This window comes from Brassica rapa, chromosome A02, assembly GCF_000309985.2.
Source record: "Brassica rapa cultivar Chiifu-401-42 chromosome A02, CAAS_Brap_v3.01, whole genome shotgun sequence".
Taxonomy (NCBI): Eukaryota; Viridiplantae; Streptophyta; class Magnoliopsida; order Brassicales; family Brassicaceae; genus Brassica; species Brassica rapa.
The window spans coordinates 7,955,421-7,973,689 of record NC_024796.2 but is presented as its reverse complement, the minus strand read 5'-3'; the positions used below and the strand labels follow the sequence as shown (position 1 = coordinate 7,973,689).

The window sequence follows — 18,269 nt, the reverse complement described above, 5'->3', positions numbered from 1 at the left end:
ACTTGATTGAAGTAAGGAGTGAGCCTACAACAAGAAAATAAAGCAACAAAACGCCTTACACACGCTTGCAATAAATGTAAGATGGCGAGAGCCATGCATGTATTGTGTGTTATGTGTATGTATGCATTACAATATGTATACTACTATGTAGGCCAAGTGCATTATATTGTACCATGCACTAAATTAAGATTCAGTTATTGTTTAAAATGTACGACTTAGTTTGTGATCTGGTGTAGTTCAGTTTTTAAATAATTTACAGAACAATGAAGATTGTTTTAAAAACAATAATTATTTTCAAAGGGATGAAGCAAATATAATAGAAGATGGTACTTTTGGACTGTGGTCTACATGTGACGGAAGGCCATACAAAAGCGAAATATCAGTGAGTTTACTCCGAAAATGAGTTTAGATGTTTGGCAAACTGAACATTTGAGTTTGATTTAATAAAATAATAATTTCTTGATCCTTCAAATTCAGCATAAACTGAAATATACCAAAATATGATCATATAACCTATTCACACACTTTGATGTGGATAGACGTACAATATCATAATAATAAATTACATGGAGCTAAAAATAATAATATGACTTGGCTTGAAAACAAAATTTAACCAGACAGAGAAAATGAAACTATATTATACAAACAACAAGTACAAAATAAACGAAGTGCATATGCAAAAATATAAATTCCCATCATCCTTCCGCTTTCACAGAAAAATATATATACTCCCATCATCCCATGTTTCATTTATTATCATTAGGCTAATTATCATCGCCAAATTATTTTTTTATTTTTCTAAATTATTCTTTGGTATTCTAAAAATGATCCAACTCTCCAGCCCGAGAAATTAAAATATAAGGAATATGAGACGTGTATGTTTAAGTTTTTTAATTTATATATTTGTTTTAATTCATTTTAAAATTCTATACATCTGCATTATTATTATTATTATTGTTAATTTATACATTGAAAATTGATTATTGGTTAGTGAAGAGAGTTGGAAGAGTTCAGTTTTCTTCAAAAGTACCATACTTTTTAATTATCATTTGTCCGTTAAAAGCATATTTGTAACATATGCGAAAAGCCCAAGATTTGGAAAGATGTGTCCAAAAGATTAACATGGTCTAGACCTACGATGATTACTGGAGAAAAATATGAAGCATTCTGCTTAAATTTCAAATCAGTTTTTTTTTTCTGAGTGAAAAGGTTCAGAAGTATTTTCTCAAACTTGATTGTTTGTGGTCAATACGGAACGGTAGGGGTGGGCACTTTACCCGATATCCGAAGTGGCACCCAAACCCGATCCGAAAAACCCGAACCAAAATCTGAACCGAAGTAGCAAAATACCCGAACGGGTATTGAATAAGGAGAGATTGGATACCCGAACCCGAACGGATAATACCCGAACTCGAATGGATATCCGAAGATAACCGAACATTTGTATAATTAACCTTATATTTCTAGTTTACATCTTTCATTTTATATAAAATATTTATATTGATACTACACATACTTTAAGTTCATATGATATACATACAATTACGGAAAAAATAATTTGCTACTCACTTAAAATGCATGTCAAGTTTTTTATTTCAAAAATTAACAAAAAATTACATCCAATTTTTTTTTAAAAATAATTAAATTAATGTCTTTTTAGTTTTAAATGTTATATCCAAATCTATTTACCATTCAATCTATTAAAAATAAAAAATTAGTTAACAAAAAGTTGTATTTTTAAATACAAGAAACTTGAGAAATGAAAATTTTAATTTTTTTTTCAAAATCTAAATATCCGAACCCGATCCGAAATAACCGAATCCGAACTAAAAATATCCGAACCCGACCCGAAGTACAGAAATACCCGAACGGGTTCTACACCTCTATACCGAAATATTCGAAAATCCGAAATACCCGATCCGAACCCGAACGGATACCCGAACGCCCACCCCTACTGAACGGTAAAGAATGCGAAGTCATAATGTGTAAATGATAGTAAAGTACATAGCAAATATTTATACAAAGTCGAGACCTACAATGATAATAACTCCAGTTTAGTTTGGTACAATAACAGGACAGAGTCTGTGACTATTTTGTTTCCGGACAAAGGAATGAGTTTAACATACAATGCATGCTATATTGGATTCTATTTTGTTTTTGGACAAAGGAATGAGTTTAACATAATAAGCTGTTGACGGACAATTGTATTAGTAAATTATCATTTGTTGGGCCTAATGGGCTTATAGATTCATTTGAAGCTTAATGGGCTTATCTATGCATGAGAAGAAGCTGTCCGAGTCATCATCTCAGAGAAAGAAGAGAAGAAGACTTTTTATTTTAGCCTCTGACCTTAGCAACATCGTAAGGAAACACCAATCTCTCTGAAAAAGGAGATAAATGGTAGCTTCTCTGCGACTCCCTTCTCTCACCTCCCTCCTCTTTCCCGCCACCACTCGTTATCCAGCAGCTCTCCGCCGGTCCCTATGTCTACGGAACAGACCCGCTTCCGGATTCGCGACGGCGCCGAGCGGCACCGCTTCGCCGGAGACTAAGTCTGAGGTCGGGAGGCTACCCAGGTCGGACCAAGCCGTCACGCCTCGCTCGCAGGACTTCAACGCTTGGTATCTGGATGTCATCGCCAGCGCTGAGCTCGCGGACTACGGTCCGGTTCGTGGTACGATGGTGATTCGTCCCTACGGTTACGCGATCTGGGAAGCGATTCAGGTTTCTTGTTGAAAACTGTTGAGTCTTTGGAATATAGATTTGAAGTTGATTGCCTCCTTTGTTGTTGTGGTTCGCAGGACTACTTGAATGTGAAGTTCAAAGAGACTGGTCATAGCAACATGTACTTCCCTCAGGTACTGTTTTAAGTTGAGCATCATATTAAGACAGAGTCAACTATATAGTTAGTACAAGACAGATGAAATTTAATTACAGTTTGAAGTTAGAACATTAGATGAAGCTGGTGTGTGTTGTTAGCTCAGACATAGTTTAGAATATAGTTTGTGTAAGACTGACTGATTAATTAGAGATTATTTATCTAAGTTTGCTTCTTGGTGATAATCGTTTTTTTTTTTTGTATTCTTAGTGTTATCCTTCAGAGATTTTTGGTGCAAGGGCTGGGTTTTTTTTTTAATACATAAGACAAAGTTTCATTACATGTGTTCGTAAAGGAGGAAACTTTACTAGTAATTAAGTGAATGGATTGCCATTCTTGTTTTCGTCATCATTGCTGTTGTGTTCTTATGTTTTTATGTTACATTGAGGTTTCGGTGATAGTTTGTTATTAATCAAGAACAGGTGTTTTATCTCTTATGTTAACTCTATTCCAAACTCTGACTGAACAAACAAAACAAACCAGCTTCATCTAATGTTCTACTTTCAAACTGTAATTAATCAACAACACGTGTTTCATCTGTCTTGTACTAACTAGCTTCATCTAATGACCTTTTGTACAGTTTATACCATACTCGTTTATTGAGAAAGAAGCTTCACACGTTGAGGGATTTAGTCCTGAGCTAGCTCTTGTCACTGTTGGAGGAGGAAATGAACTTGAAGAGAAGCTTGTGGTAAAGAATTTCTCCGGCATTATTTTGTTGTGCCTAAGTTCTGGCTTTGATTGTTACACTTGTTGAGGTTGTGGCAGGTTCGGCCTACCAGTGAAACAATTGTGAATCACATGTTCACCCAGTGGATTCACAGCTATCGTGATCTTCCTCTCATGATCAATCAGGTGCGGACAGAAATTCAAATTTGTATATTATTCTTCCTATATGTTATTTTACTGCTCCTGATTAATTTCGTCGTCCTGTGGTTTAGTGGGCCAATGTCACTAGGTGGGAGATGCGGACAAAACCATTTATTAGGACTCTTGAATTTCTATGGCAAGAGGGTCACACTGCTCATGCCACTCCTGAGGAGGCAGAAAAAGAGGTTTGTTCTCCACTTTGTTATAACCAACTCATGGAGTCTTTTTTTTTGTGTGTGAAGAATGTTCAGTGCTGTATTGCAGGCAAAGCAGATGATCGAGATCTACACCAGATTTGCTTTTGAGGAAACTGCTATACCTGTGATTGCAGGTCGAAAATCAAAGATGGAGACCTTTGCTGGTGCTGATACAACCTATACTATTGAGGCTATGATGGGAGATCGGAAGGCTTTGCAGGCTGGTACCAGCCACAACTTAGGCCAAAACTTTTCTCGTGCTTTTGGAACTCAGGTACAGAACTATTATCGTAGGAGTATATCATATTTTTCTTTTTATTATATGATGAAAGCATTGTTTCCTACCTGTGGTTCATCTATGCTTTAGCTTTATTCACATTCTTTTTGCAAATTCATGTAAAATGAGATATATGAACATGCCAGTTCCAAGATGAGAATGGAGAAAGGCAACATGTGTGGCAGACATCATGGGCAGTCAGTACACGTTTTGTCGGTGGGATTATCATGACTCATGGAGATGACACTGGTCTTATGCTTCCTCCCAAGATAGCTCCAATACAGGTGCCTTAACATTTTCATTTTGCTTTATATCTGAATAACATGATAATGACAGTGCATTATCTTCTCTTTTCTTCCTTGGTAGGTAGTGATTGTACCTATTTGGAAGAAAGACAGTGAGAAAACAGAAGTTCTCAATGCTGCATCATCAGTGAAGGAAGTTCTCCAAACTGCTGGGGTTAGAGTTAAGCTTGATGACACAACAGAACGAACCGCAGGGTGGAAGTTCAATTTCTGGGAAATGAAGGTTCGTTACTCTCTTAGGTGTGAAAGATAACAATCAGCTCTGATAACTTGTGTTTGCAGGGAGTCCCTATAAGGATTGAGATTGGTCCACGCGATGTTTCTAACAACTCGGTTGTTGTCTCGAGGAGGGACATACCAGGAAAGGCAGGAAAAGTGTTTGGAATATCAATGGAGCCGTCAACGTTAGTGGCATATGTAAAAGAGAAGTTGGATGAGATCCAATCATCACTTCTTGAAAAGGCAATATCATTCAGGGATAGGTACACTTTGTTTATTGTCATGTTTCTTCTCCCATACAAAGACTCTTCCTCATCACAATATTTTGTTTGATGTGATTGTGCAGTAACATAGTGGATGTGAACTCATACGAGGAGCTCAAAGCTGCGATTTCTTCAGGGAAATGGGCAAGAGGTCCATGGTCAGCCAGTGACTCTGATGAGCAAAGGGTAAAGGAGGAAACTGGTGCGACCATTAGGTGTTTCCCGTTTGAACAGACTCTAGGGAACAAAACATGTCTAATGACTGGTAATCCAGCAGAGGAAGTTGCTATCTTTGCCAAGTCTTACTAAGGAGGCCTCTCGTTATTTTTACACACATTCTCAAAATTATATCCAATCTCTGTTTATTAAAAAAAAAAAGGGTCCAGAAGTGCTATAAGATTTTGTTTCCGTGGCTGTTGGGAGTGGAGTGATTGTTTCTCTGGTCTTTTCTGGTGCATTTGCCCCCAATAACTTTCTCGTCTTTAATTTTGTAAAGGAAAAAAATGAATGATTGAGGATTTCAAATGGCAAATTCCTTTTATTGCACTCTTCTGTCTTCAGCTCAGCTCTTGTTGTTTCATTACTAGAAGAGACTGTTCTATTGGTTAACGAAAGATAGACAGAGAGAGGAGATAGATAGGGTCCAATCCATAATCTAGTCATAACCATCTTTACATGAACTTAAGGACTTTCACTCCAAACCCAATCCCTATGAAAGTTGCAATGGAGATACCGAATATTCCAGCGAGAATCCCGGGTACGATCAACGAGTTCCATCCCTTTGCAGTCGCCATACCAGCTGCAGTCGTGGGTCCTCCAACATTAGCATTTGATGCCAAAAGCAGCAACCTTAGCTCCACGTTGAGCAGCTTTCCTACCCCCAATATCACAGCAAGATGTGTCCCAATCTGGACCAATGCAAACAAGAATATGCTCGGCGCAGTGTTTATCACACTCCATATGTTTCCGCTCGCACCTATCACAGTGAAGAACACCTGAACGAAAAAAAGTAGTTTGATGTATAAATTTTTCAGAAACTTTGCTCTGTTCTTGAAAATGAAAGTGTGTAAGATTCTCTCTCACACGTACCTGCATAAGAATCAGAGCCATGGCTTCTCCAGATGGAGCAAGACGACCAAACTGGGAGGGGAAGACAGTCGCTAAAACAACAACCACGGCGGTTATAGCTGGCAAGCTACCACCCGAAACCCCGAAATGCTTTGTTAGCAAAGCCCCGACCTTGCATATAGCTAATGACACAGCGATTCCAGTAGCTATCAGTAGCACAGGGATTTTGTTTTCAGTTTCAGAACCTTTGCTCGTCTCTGCATCTGTACACGGGAGCGCAACATCTAAGTTAGAGAGTTCAAAAACTGAGTCTATCCAAACATCACAGCTAACATTCAGACTTTACCACTAGTTGGTGGAGGTAGAGTTTCAGCAGGTATTTTGGAGCCAATAGCGAACAAAGACGTGAAATAAACAGCGCAAATAACGTTATCAGCAGCGAGTCCAGCAGCTAACACTGATGGAGAAACTTCAAGAGCATTGGCTATGGCAACATAGTTGACAGCTGGACAAAACAACAACAATCAAAATGCACAATCCAAAACTATAAGAGAGAAATGAAACAAAATCAGCATCCTCGAGAAAGTAGAAGATACAAATGGAGCTAAGCTACCTCCACCGATATGCCTCCCCATGAGAGCAGCTGCAATCTTCCAACTATCCGGACCAAGTGCTCTCATCGGCACTAGGTAGTACGCCAAAGCTGTACCCACTGTTGTCGCAACTGTAATGAAACCACGAATAAAAAATGATCAAGCTTTCTGATAACACAAGAGGAGACATGATTCATGTCGGTCCTAGGCCAAGCCTAATGAAACATTCGTCTTGAACCCCTAAATTTTTCGAAAAAATTTACATATAAATAAAATAGGCCCCTAAATTTGTAAAAAAAATTTTTTAAGGCTTCAAATTATTGAACTCCTTAAACCGTCTATAACCCCAAAATCTCAGGGCACCGAATGGTTAGAGATGCCGCAAGCAAAGATCATATAGCAAGGAAAGTACATTTTCTTCAATTTCGCCTTCCAATTCTTTCAACTCACTTATTAATTTGAATGACTATTGAAACATTCATCTTAAACCCCTAAATTTTTCGAAAAAATTTACATATAAATAAAATAGACCCTTAAATTTGTAAAAAATAAATTTTAAGGCTCCAAATTATTGAAATCCTTCTTAAACCATCTATAGCCCCAAAATCTCAGGGCCACTAAATGGTTAGAGATGCCGCAAGCAAAGATCATATAGCCTAATTGACTACAAGTTGAATAAGCGATGATCCTCTTTAGATCGTTCTGTAATATTCCAGTGGTTGCCGCAAGGAATGTACATTTTCTTCAATTTCGCCTACCAATTCTTCAAACTCACTTGTTAATTTTTATCTATCCATAAAAATAATTAGATAAAATGGATTCGACCTTGTCACCGCTTCTCACCTGAACCAATAACAAAAGCCAAGAGAAGCTTCCCAGTGGACTGAACCACACGGCGCAAGTCAGCTCTAAAGAGCAAGAGAGGAACAGCCAAGGGGAGCAAGAAGTTCAAGACGACAGCAAAAGCAGGAGAGTCCGAAGAGATGACGCCAAGGTTACTAGCGGCAAGGCCAATGAGTGTGCTGACCAACGCACCACTCACCGCACTCCCCACCTTCGTCTTCTCCGACCTGTACTTCCAAGGGAAATCAATCACACCACTTCTCAAAAAACAGCAGATCATTATTTACCGTACGTACCAGAGACCGAAAGCGCCAGTGGCGAAGAGCGCAGTCCATGTTCCCCATTCGTCGTTTCCGGAAATGAGAGGCGTGTTCAGCTGCGATCTCACTCTCACCGATCTGATCGGGGACGATGCGTTACGAGAGTCGCTAAGCCGCGGCGAGGAGTTGATGATGGAGAGTTTAGGAAGATCCTGGCGTGCGACAATGTGCGATCGCCGGCGAATTAGTCCAGACGTCGGGGATGAGATGCCTGTCGCGTTGAGGAACGCCAAGCTCGTCGCCATATCTCGGAGTCTGTGTCTGCTTTACGATGGAAAGTGACGATTAAAGAGAGAGAGAGAGAGAGAAAAGTGGGAGTGTTGACTCCATACATAGTGCGTCAACTTTTCTCTCTCATTCAAAATATCAACATCCACCAGCACCTACAATCAAAATTGGTTTAATTTCAAACCAGTAAACCAAAATTGTACCGAACCAATCCATAACTTGTATATCAATAGCCAATTGGTTCAATTCGGTTTAGCCAGAAATCTGAATCCGGTTTAAAAAAGCGTGAACCATTTTCCGATTGATAAGAATTAGGTGTTGTGAATACGTCACATTCGCCATATCCGGTTCGGTTTCCTTGTTAACCGGTGGTTAAACAGTGTTTTCGCCATCTTTGGGAGTTTTTAGAGTCTTCGAGATCGCGCTTTGAGCTCCCCCGTAAGTTGCTGCTTCCATGGAGATTATCTAAACAGTTTTGATCTATAGTTTACAAAGATTTAAACTTTCTGGGTTTGTCCTTCTACTCTCTCTAGTGTGTTCAGCTTTGTATTGTATTGATTACTTTGCAATTAGGGTTCTGTCTCTAATAGTTACTCTAGTTCATCGCTCTTAGAACGGACAATGAATCTGAGTACACAGATCTTGCTCCTTTGACCTAAAGGTTTCTCCTTTTTTGGTGCTTACTTCAATTCTCATGTAGAAGCCTCTGTTTTCGGACAATGTAGAGAGTTGTAACTGGGTTTTGTTAGATTATGTTTAACCTTTTCTTTTGATGACCAATAGTTCGTTTTGTTCTCATGTGTGTTCACTATTGGAATCTTGAAAGGGAACTTGTTTTACATAAACAAGTCTTGTTGCTTATTTTCAGGTGGATGCATAATACATATTCTTAATATCTTGAGCTGCCTGCAATTAAATGGTGACTACACTATCCTTTTATGTCAGTTCGTATATCATCAATTATTTCGTTTTCAACTCAGTCAAAGTTAGCCTTTTATCTAGCTTCTCTATTGAGAGAGGTTCAACTATCTCTTCATTCTTCAGTTATTTTGTTTGGTATTATTCTCTCTTATGTTAACTATGTATACCATCTTCTAACTAGTTTTTTACATGCTTCAGGACACCATTGGGTTTGTAGATGAAAAGAGCGAGAGCAGATTATATGTTGGAAACTTGGATCTTAGAATAAACGAGTAAGGAAAAAAATAAATCACCGTGAAGCAAAGCTTATTTTTACTGCCCATAGATCAAAACTTTGAAACCTTGTCTTGTTGATAGGGCTGCGTTGATAAAGATGTTTTCTCCATATGGGAAGATCATATCAGAAGACTTCCTCTGGCACACACGCGGTCCAAAGAAAGGAGAGCCACGCGGCTATGCTTTCATTCAATACAGCTCTAAAGAGGTAACCAATAATCTGTCTTTCCTGTTTTTTTTAAGTGCTCCTTAGATAAGATGGAAAAAAATATATATGGTCTAATTTTTGATTGAGCAAATCTCCTGATTTCTACAATCTAAAGTGAGTACACAGGAAGCTGAATTGGCTAAGGAGAAGATGCATGGGAGATTAGCTTGTGGTAGGCCCTTGGTGGTTCGTTTTAGTGACAAGCTTCTAGAGGATTCCTCTCATGATCGTCCTAAAAGATTATTACCAGAAGCAAACAGAACGAGGTCTGCAAGTGGAAGCAGCTCAGGACAAATGAGCCGAGATGAAAAAGTAGCTGCCATTAAGAACAAACTCAAAGCGTTGGAGGAAGATGAGAAACAACGAGATCCCAAGAAACTGAAGAGCTAAAGATCCCTTTGAAACACAAAACAAACTTGATGTAAAAGAGAGTTGAAATGTTTTTTTTTTCGAAGTTAAACCAAATTAAATTTGGAGGAATGGTATCCTGTTTTAGTAGTGGTGTTCTGCCCCGTACGTACGGGTAAATTTTTTTTTAAATTTGATATCAAAATCAAGATGTATTAACACAACATTTATTATTGGGCCTGGCTATCTTACACAATATTGCATCTGCAGTGACATCATGCAATAATAATTGAAACAACTTTGGAGAACGAATACTTCCGATAATGACAATTAAAAAACTGTAATATAAAAAGAAAACATAAGATATAATGAAGATCAATTTCAAACATACCAAAATATTATCTAATGATATTATCTTTCAAGCATATAGTACATATGATTAGGTTAATTCATCTTGAACCCATATTTTTGTTTTGAATATGACAACAACATGCATCAGTAGTACACAAACCATAGAAATAATCATGGCCTTTACAAAATATGGTGCATCCTCTGTTTCCTCCACGGTCACAAGTTTCTGTTCCATCGAAGCATTGAACATCCATCTGATCTGTTCCATCATTAAATTTATTAAGTTCGTTGAATCAGAATATGTATGTTTATCAAAAAAAGATGAATCATGTTCATAACTATCAAATAAGGGTACAAGAATAAATCATAGTACCTGGAATAATAGCGGCTGTCGTATGAGAATGAGCACAAGATATGATGAAGAAGAATGTAAAAACAAATGCGACTAAAGTTTTCACAGTGATATTCATTTCTAGTATTTTCTCAACTTTTTATGAATCCTTCTTTGTTAGTCTATATATATATATATATATATATATATATATATATATACTAGCTAATACAAATATACAATAAAGTCATTTATGGCCAAAGATGAAAATAATATATATCCACATTTTTTCCTCATAGTGTTATAGTGAAGAAGGTAATAGAATGATTTCTTACCAAATTTACGTTTGACTTGGTGAGATAGTATTTAAGATAAAGAGGGTATATGATTTTGTTTGATCCATGACTTCAACCTTGCTTGATTTGCAGAGAATTAGCATAAACATAAACATAAGCATTATCCAATCAACATTTTTTTCAAAAGCATTTAGAATAGCATCTACGTGGTGCAAAACTGCAAATGGTCCTCAAATGCTCTCTATCCAGTGGCGGATGCATGTGTATTAAGAGGGTGACACTTGCACCCACAAAAATTTCAAATTCTTTGTAAATGTTAGCTATTTTTTTATATTAAAAATCACATTTTAACCTCAATTTCTATATTTATGTGTAATTTGCCCCCACTAAAATTTTATGCTACGTCAGCCACTATTTCTATCAATACTTTCATATGAAGTTTTTGGTAGAGCAATTGCATTAAGAATATATAAAATCTTTCAAATAATTTAATATAATAATATCACAAAATTATTTTTATATCCAAAATTATATTAAAAAATAATATTTTTTATAAAAATAAATTTATTAAAATAAAATAAAATTTAAATATTAAAAATTAAATTATTTTAAAATAATTTTAAATTTTTAAGAAATTAATTATTTTTTAAAAAAATGTTAATTAATTTTAAATAAATAAAATTCTTTTACATTTAAAATATAAATTATATATATAATTAAATATAATTCACTATTGTCAATAAAATATAAAAATTAATATACCTATACAAATAAGCAAATTAATTATACATATAATATATCTATATTTTCAGAAATAAGCAAATTATATATCATATAATAATTATATATAATTGCTGCTCTACCAATCATTTTATTAATTGCATTCATAAGAGTATACTGTTTTTATAGTATATTGCTACTACTTTGTCATCCACTCTACCAATCAAGCATTACTAGTTAAGAAATTGTGGAGGTTAATTAAGTATCCAAATTATATTTTAGCATGGGTGTTATGAGGCAAGTGTTACAGACTTTGTTCGCTATTGCTCGTAGTAATCCATCATAGGCCCAGTGCCGGTCCAACATTCTCATTTTTTTCTTGATGCCCTAAGCTCATTTAAAATTTTATGGTTTTGTTATTTATGTAAAAAAAATTTTATGCCCTATATACAACTAAATTTTTCGCTTAAAATATGATGTCCTAAGCGGTCGGTTACCTCGCTTATGCTCGAGACCGGCCCTGCATAGGCCTGGACAAGTATTTCAGCAGCAAAATCATTGTTATCTTTGGTTAATAGGAGAAAAGTTCATTTTGGCTATGAGATCAGAGCTTTGGAGGATTCTTGGGTCCCATCGTCTTCGGCTAGACCGGATCAAGCTATTGCACTAGTCAATGCCATTTTGGAAGCTTTAGTGGTGCTAGACAATATTTCACTTATACAAAGCTTGGCACTGAGTCAGTCAATCACTGCACATGGATGACTTACGTGGAGTTATACGAAATATAGTCAGTATACATTTAAATACGGATGGATATTGGGTGGCCAAATGATCCTTAACAGGAAAACTATATCAATGGGTACAGAGCCGAGCATGCATCTGTTTCAAGCATTTGCTTGGAAAAATAAAGACATCTAAAAAATACGCCTTTTTATATGGCAGATTACGCATGGAAACTTGGTGGGTATGAGTAATCTTAAGCTCTACAATATGTGATGTGATAATCATTGTCCTTGATGTGGGGGCTATGTATGAATCTATAAACCATGTGATCTTCAAATGGCCTCCATCTCGTCAAACTTTGAACTTAGGAACTAGACAAACCTGCCATCAATTTTCAGAGATCGAGTTTATACACCAATCAATATGTCCTGGAGAAAAACCAAATTAGAATACTTATAACAGGAGAGAGATCCATATCCAGGAAAAAAATTCACCCCAAAGCTCGAAATGACAAGCTTTTTAGAGGAACTAGTTTGATATCCATTAGACACACAGAGGAGGAATCTCGAGCTTGGCATGAGGCAAATATGGGAGAAAATCAACTTGACGTACAAAAAAATCATCAATTAACATAAGCTGTAATCTTTCAAAATATTTGAATGTTCGATGGTTCTTGGCGTCAAGACTTACATTTTAACGGTTGCGATGTTGGATTTGGAAAGATCAATCTAGGAAAACATTACTTGTTAGAACCAGAAACCGTAGGAGAAGGTTGTCTCCACTACAAGCTAAATTTGAAGCATTCATATGGCCAATAAAATGTATTCTCCAACACTCAACATGCAACGCTTTGGAACAGATTGTCAAGATCTAATAATAGTGATTCACAGTCCAGAAGCATGGCACATATTTTCGAGAAAGCTGATGGAGATAGTACCACAAAAGAAACGTTTTCAAAACTTCAGAATTGGTACTTTTCTTGAACAAAAAATTCTAGGCCGGACTCATTATCTAAGTTTGCTAGATCTTTTTATATGGTGTTATGTTTCGTTGGTTATTCTATTCCGATTTGGTTACTAGAATTTTTACTTTAAGTATTAGAATAGTCATGTAAAGTTATTAAATTACTATTGGTTAAAAGTTTTGGGATCTTAAGATCGAGTACAGAAATTAATTGATCCTAAACCCCCTCCCTAATTCTAGGTTAATGATGGTGTAGATTATATACTTCAGTTAGTCATATATACAATTTCCCTTTCACCCAAGTGAATTAGATGTTACCTAAGATAGTAATGAAAATTCCAATGTTACTGGAGACAGTAATGAAAATTTCAATGTTACAGAAGATGCCAATCAAAGGTGATAAGAAATACATTAACAGAAAAATGGAAACCAAAGAGAAAAACAAAAAATCTTTTTGTGTTACGCTAAAAATAAAAATTAGTATTTATGTTATTTAATTCGTAAGCCGGTAACATCCTGTAGCGAGAGTACAACCTCGCCGGTATGAGTTATCCGGTCGATCCTTTTGACCATGTTGTTTAGCTGGTACATTGTGCTTCAGTGCATCGTAGTTTATATACCGTGTCCCTTGGAGAATCCTATGGCTCACACCTATATATGATATCATCTTCGTGATGTCTTCTGTTCCACCTTTGATGCAATTCCCACTTAACCAGTCACATTTTATCTGTCGACATTGGACTAATGCTGGACATAAAGCCATTGAGATGGTCATGACAATAACCAAGAACTTCACAAGATTCATCATTGAATGTCAAAGAGGGGTATGAAATGGAGAGTAATTGATTTCGTTACTGATTACAAGCCTTCTTATTGTAACTAAACACTTGATTTAGTCTACAATTATATATATGTTGATTTTTATAGGTTCATGTTTTATGACTACATATTCATTTGTATTAATGGTTCTTGGAATATTTGACTTAATGATTTTGGATTCTTTTACTTTGGGTAAAAATCTGGTTTTCATACCTGAATTATAACAATATAATCATGATTCATTGTACTTGATAGTTGATATTATTCAAAGAAGACTAGTTGAACTAAGCGAGTCAATTCGCATAACATAAACCGGTCAAAAAATTAATTATTGTTTTCCATATGCATATTAGCATTTAAGGCTCAATCAAAATTAAGGGAAGTGTATCAAAATAACTGATAGGATGCATTAGAATTTAGAACATGAACTTGTATTTCAATTTTTATAAAAAAAATAATTTCATAGTTGAATATTGCTAGTGTTTTTTATACTCCATCCGTTTCTTAATGATAGACTTTTTAGAAAAAAAATTTGTTTCATAAATAAGTATTTTTTGTGTTTTCTATGAAAAAATTGTAAACTTCAAAAAAATTAATTGATTTTATTGAATTACTATTGGTTAAAAGTTATTAAAAATTGAAAATTACAGAAAATGATATATTTATTATGGTAGTTTAATGTGTTTTCTTAATATCTGTAAAAATACTAAAAAGTTTATCTTTGTGGAACGGATGGAATAAAAAACAAAAACGAATCTGAACGGGACATGATTTTATATTAATATTTCGTTTTTGGTTTTTATAAAACATGATTAAATATTAATATAAAAATAAAACCTAATCCAATACGGATGATTTGGAATGATTTATATTTTACGTTTTAATCAAATATTTTCCTAATTAATTCTGGAGTTGGATGCAAAGAGTAAAGAATGAGAGCTACAAGCAACTATAGTAGAGAGGAAGGAGCTCAAAGAAAATCCTTTTGTCATTGTATAGCTTATCCGTCTCTCAAAAAATCTTTATCAAATGTAGTTCCTTCAAATTGGTAATGTCTACTAGGATGCAACTGAAAATTACAGAAGAGAAAAAGAAGATAGACTTGTTGCTGAAAAAAGCTCAAGTATTCTTAAAGCTTGACAAAGTGAAAGAGAGATGATGATTGCCAAGCATAAGGTACAGCAATTTTTCGTCTTTGTATTTAGATGTTTCATTCTATGTAACTCCTAATAACTCCTGCCATAATGAATGTTCATGAACTGCATGAAATTATCATTTCAAACATGCGTAACTCTCCGGTAATACGGTGCTACTGTCATCTTCTGAACATTCCATTGAAGACAACTGCGTCCACACTGGCATTCTCAGATATCTGCAGTGATGAAACAGCTTGAGCAGAAATCAAATCAGCCGATATTCCCATGTTATTGCTGTCACATCCCCTTGCAAAAGACTCATATGAGACTGACCAGTTACAGTCTCTTACTCTGCTTCTGTGAACCGCTAGGTGAGGAAAGAACCCGTTTCTTCCGCCTGCAGAAAGATTGAGTTTGGCAGTACAATCCCAAGGCTTGAAACCCGTTTCTTGGTTTAGCATGGTTCGACACGAGTCATCAGAGTCCTCGCCAAGTAAGACATGCAGAGCAGCAGCCTCTGCAATAGCGGCACCTTCCTCGTCCAATCTTCTCTGTTCCTCTAGCTTTTTAAGCTTCTTCTTCTCTAACTCAGCCCTGATAGCTGCGGAATTAGCAAGAGATTTCTCCAGACGAATCTTTTTCTTCTCCGCTCGTTTGACACGCTCCAGCTCGTCTTTATCCTGCTTCTTCTTCTTGGCCAAGCTTTCTTCATCTCCTTCTTGATGTCCTTCCTTGATCCTTTGCTTCTTCTTCTCAAGCTCAGCCCTGATCGCTAACGAAGCAGCAAGATTTTTCTCAAGACGTCTCTTCTTCTTCTCGGCTTGTTTGATTCTATCCGCTTCATCTTTCCCTTGCTTCTTCTTCTTCTTCTTCCCATTTCCAACAATCGGCTGATCTTGTTTACGCATTAGGCTACTATTATCCATGACCTCTCTGTTCGTCTAGCTTTAGAACACACTAACGAATAAAAAAACAAAAACTTGCTTTTTCTTTGCTTGTGAAGAAAACAAAACCAAACTCAATGACTACTACACCCACTCAGGTACGTAGGTATACCTCATTTTACGAACGATACAATCCCAAACAGACACAACAGGAGACAAGAGAAGAGAGACGCTGTAGGAATCTGCAGACTTATCACTTGGAACCACTCGTTGTAATATCCAGCATCCCTTAGCTTGTCCCATTTTCTACAAAAGAAGAACTTTATTAGATTTGAGTAAAACCTAATTCAATCACCCGAGCCCCCAATTTTTCAGATCTATTTCCGAAATTCATCAAAATCAAACCAAAAACACGATTCAATCAAGTGCCTTTAGGCAATAAGAATCACACAGCAGACACCAAATCAAATTGATCTATGAACAAACTGAAGAATCAACGGAAACTCAAAGAGGAATCGGGTACTAACCTGGGCTAAATTGCATAGAAGCGGAATAACTCAAACAACTCTCAGAGATTTATCGGATGATAACGAGAGAGAAGACCAAACGTGGACGTAAAGTTTTCTCTTTGGATCCCAGAGAGGTTCAAGTATAGAGTAGAGAAACGTAGAGAGAAGGTTTCGCGAAACAACTAAAATAGGAGACGAAGTACACGAGACTAGCTTGAGGCCCATGTAGTATTAATCCAATAGAAATATGCCACGTGGTACCGTTAGAGGCGGTTCTAACAATTTCTCAAAATATACTTTTAACACAGTTAGTTTTTGTGGGTCCCACAATTCTCACCATTAGAACATCTGTATTGGTGGGATGAGGAGAGAGGAAGAGAAAGTCCCTTGTTGTTGTTTTTTTTTTTTTTTTTGATCATAGAAGAGTAAAGGACAGCCCTTAATTAAGGACTTTTCCCTTCTCTTTCTTCCTCGGTTCCCACCCCCTTCCCCTAAGGGATGCCTTAAGGGCCTTCCAATACAGATGCTCTAAAAGAATGTAAGACTTTTTGTGAAGTGGAAGTTTTCGATTGGGAGTGTAGGACTTGGGCGGTGCTAACTCAACTGGTGAAAGAAAACTCCGCTTTGGTGCAAATGACGCTGTGACAAAAGGTTGTCCTCAAAATCCAAGTGAACAACATCGGTAGCAAAAAGAAGAAACCAAATGAATACTGAAGACAGCTATGGTTTTTCTCTCGAACTAAGGAACATAGGTCCTTGGTGGCACACCTCACAACCACCTTTCACTCAATCTGAGAGGTGAGATCTACGAAGAACCTTGGAATAAGCCGATAGAGAAAAACGACTGGAGCGAGGTAAAGAGACAGGAACGGTGACGGCAGATTCGGGTACAGCTGACGGCTAATAGGATATCCAAAGCCCCTAAGATAACCCAGACGAGGCACGTCGGAGTTCTTGAGGAATCAAAGACACATGTGATACCCGACTATCCAGTGGAGAAGTCCAAGAATCCAAATACACCGCGAAAGGAGGCAAAACGAATGGGAAACATCATAGAGATGAGGCGGAGGTGAACTTGGCGGGAGTTTCGTGGGCTCTCTCACAGCACCAGGAGCACCGAAGAAGCTAGGCGAAAGCGAAGATCGAGATCAAAAGTGTTAGGGTTCGAGAGAGAATTTAGGGTCGCTTCCGTTAAGCCGTTGGTTCTTTCATCTTATAGTGATACACACTTGAAAAGTCGTTTTGGCATGAATGCTTTTAATAATGATTTTGTCCATGCATAGTAGGAGCCATAATACTAATACAATTGTAAGTTCAACCCGACTTTCAATCGACGGCAAGAATACAATTTGATAATATATCTATATCATTATTTGCAAAGTAATTTTTCGCATTAGAGCTCTCATTTAAAAGTTAGAGTGGTTAATATCGGTAGATCCTTAATGAAAAATATATAAATTACCTAAAAAATAAAAACGAATTTAAATTATTTTGATTAGATAAGTGATAAAACTAATAATATTAAGAATTATCCGACATTTTAAAGTATATTTTAAAATAAAAAGATAATTCTTATATATACTATGTTGTTATCTGAAAATATCTTTTATCCAAAAAGTTAAAAATTAAAATAAAAAACAGAAAACACTCTAAATTAATAAAATAATTTTTTAATTTTATATAACTGAAAATAGAATATTGAATGATTTTTAATATATATATA

The 18,269-nt window shown here is 36.2% G+C and overlaps 5 protein-coding genes across 9 annotated transcripts; 2 read left to right on the top strand and 3 right to left on the bottom strand.

The window, feature by feature from the left end:
* Positions 1 to 2,325: 2,325 nt before the first annotated feature.
* LOC103852093 (proline--tRNA ligase, chloroplastic/mitochondrial) lies at positions 2,326 to 5,557 on the top strand. Its single transcript, XM_009128986.3, has 10 exons — positions 2,326 to 2,724; positions 2,802 to 2,858; positions 3,459 to 3,569; positions 3,647 to 3,733; positions 3,820 to 3,933; positions 4,013 to 4,219; positions 4,369 to 4,506; positions 4,589 to 4,750; positions 4,810 to 5,009; positions 5,093 to 5,557. Exons 1-10 carry the CDS (start codon positions 2,398 to 2,400, stop codon positions 5,316 to 5,318), a joined length of 1,629 nt encoding a protein of 542 aa, XP_009127234.2. The 5' UTR covers positions 2,326 to 2,397; the 3' UTR covers positions 5,319 to 5,557.
* On the bottom strand, positions 5,535 to 8,172 carry LOC103852094 (uncharacterized membrane protein YjcL). The gene is made up of 6 exons (XM_009128987.3): positions 7,810 to 8,172; positions 7,514 to 7,740; positions 6,691 to 6,801; positions 6,424 to 6,582; positions 6,099 to 6,340; positions 5,535 to 6,004 (listed from the first exon to the last, which is right to left on the bottom strand). The coding sequence occupies exons 1-6, from the start codon at positions 8,076 to 8,078 to the stop codon at positions 5,681 to 5,683; spliced, it is 1,332 nt and encodes a 443-aa protein (XP_009127235.1). The 5' UTR covers positions 8,079 to 8,172; the 3' UTR covers positions 5,535 to 5,680.
* Positions 8,173 to 8,275: 103 nt separating this feature from the next.
* LOC103852092 (probable RNA-binding protein 18) lies at positions 8,276 to 10,065 on the top strand. Of its 4 annotated transcripts, none has more exons than XM_009128984.3 (5): positions 8,276 to 8,499; positions 8,930 to 8,980; positions 9,181 to 9,254; positions 9,340 to 9,466; positions 9,593 to 10,040. In XM_009128984.3, the coding sequence occupies exons 2-5, from the start codon at positions 8,978 to 8,980 to the stop codon at positions 9,854 to 9,856; spliced, it is 468 nt and encodes a 155-aa protein (XP_009127232.1). In that variant the 5' UTR covers positions 8,276 to 8,499; positions 8,930 to 8,977; the 3' UTR covers positions 9,857 to 10,040. The 4 variants fall into 4 exon arrangements, with proteins under 4 accessions (XP_009127232.1, XP_009127231.1, XP_033140221.1 ...); XM_009128983.2 differs by having other exon boundaries at positions 8,424 to 8,571; XM_033284330.1 differs by having other exon boundaries at positions 8,464 to 8,571; positions 9,582 to 10,065.
* A 602-nt stretch (positions 10,066 to 10,667) lies between these two features.
* Positions 10,668 to 14,742, bottom strand: LOC103852089 (protein RALF-like 18). The gene has a single exon (XM_033284331.1). It carries the CDS (start codon positions 14,004 to 14,006, stop codon positions 13,692 to 13,694), a length of 315 nt encoding a protein of 104 aa, XP_033140222.1. The 5' UTR covers positions 14,007 to 14,742; the 3' UTR covers positions 10,668 to 13,691.
* A 351-nt stretch (positions 14,743 to 15,093) lies between these two features.
* Positions 15,094 to 17,346, bottom strand: LOC103852088 (stress response protein NST1). 2 transcript variants are annotated; one of them, XM_018656772.2, is made up of 3 exons: positions 16,565 to 17,158; positions 16,210 to 16,343; positions 15,094 to 16,110 (listed from the first exon to the last, which is right to left on the bottom strand). In XM_018656772.2, exon 3 carries the CDS (start codon positions 16,077 to 16,079, stop codon positions 15,333 to 15,335), a length of 747 nt encoding a protein of 248 aa, XP_018512288.1. In that variant the 5' UTR covers positions 16,080 to 16,110; positions 16,210 to 16,343; positions 16,565 to 17,158; the 3' UTR covers positions 15,094 to 15,332. The 2 variants fall into 2 exon arrangements, with proteins under 2 accessions (XP_018512288.1, XP_009127228.2); XM_009128980.3 differs by having other exon boundaries at positions 15,094 to 16,343; positions 16,565 to 17,346.
* Positions 17,347 to 18,269: the final 923 nt, after the last annotated feature.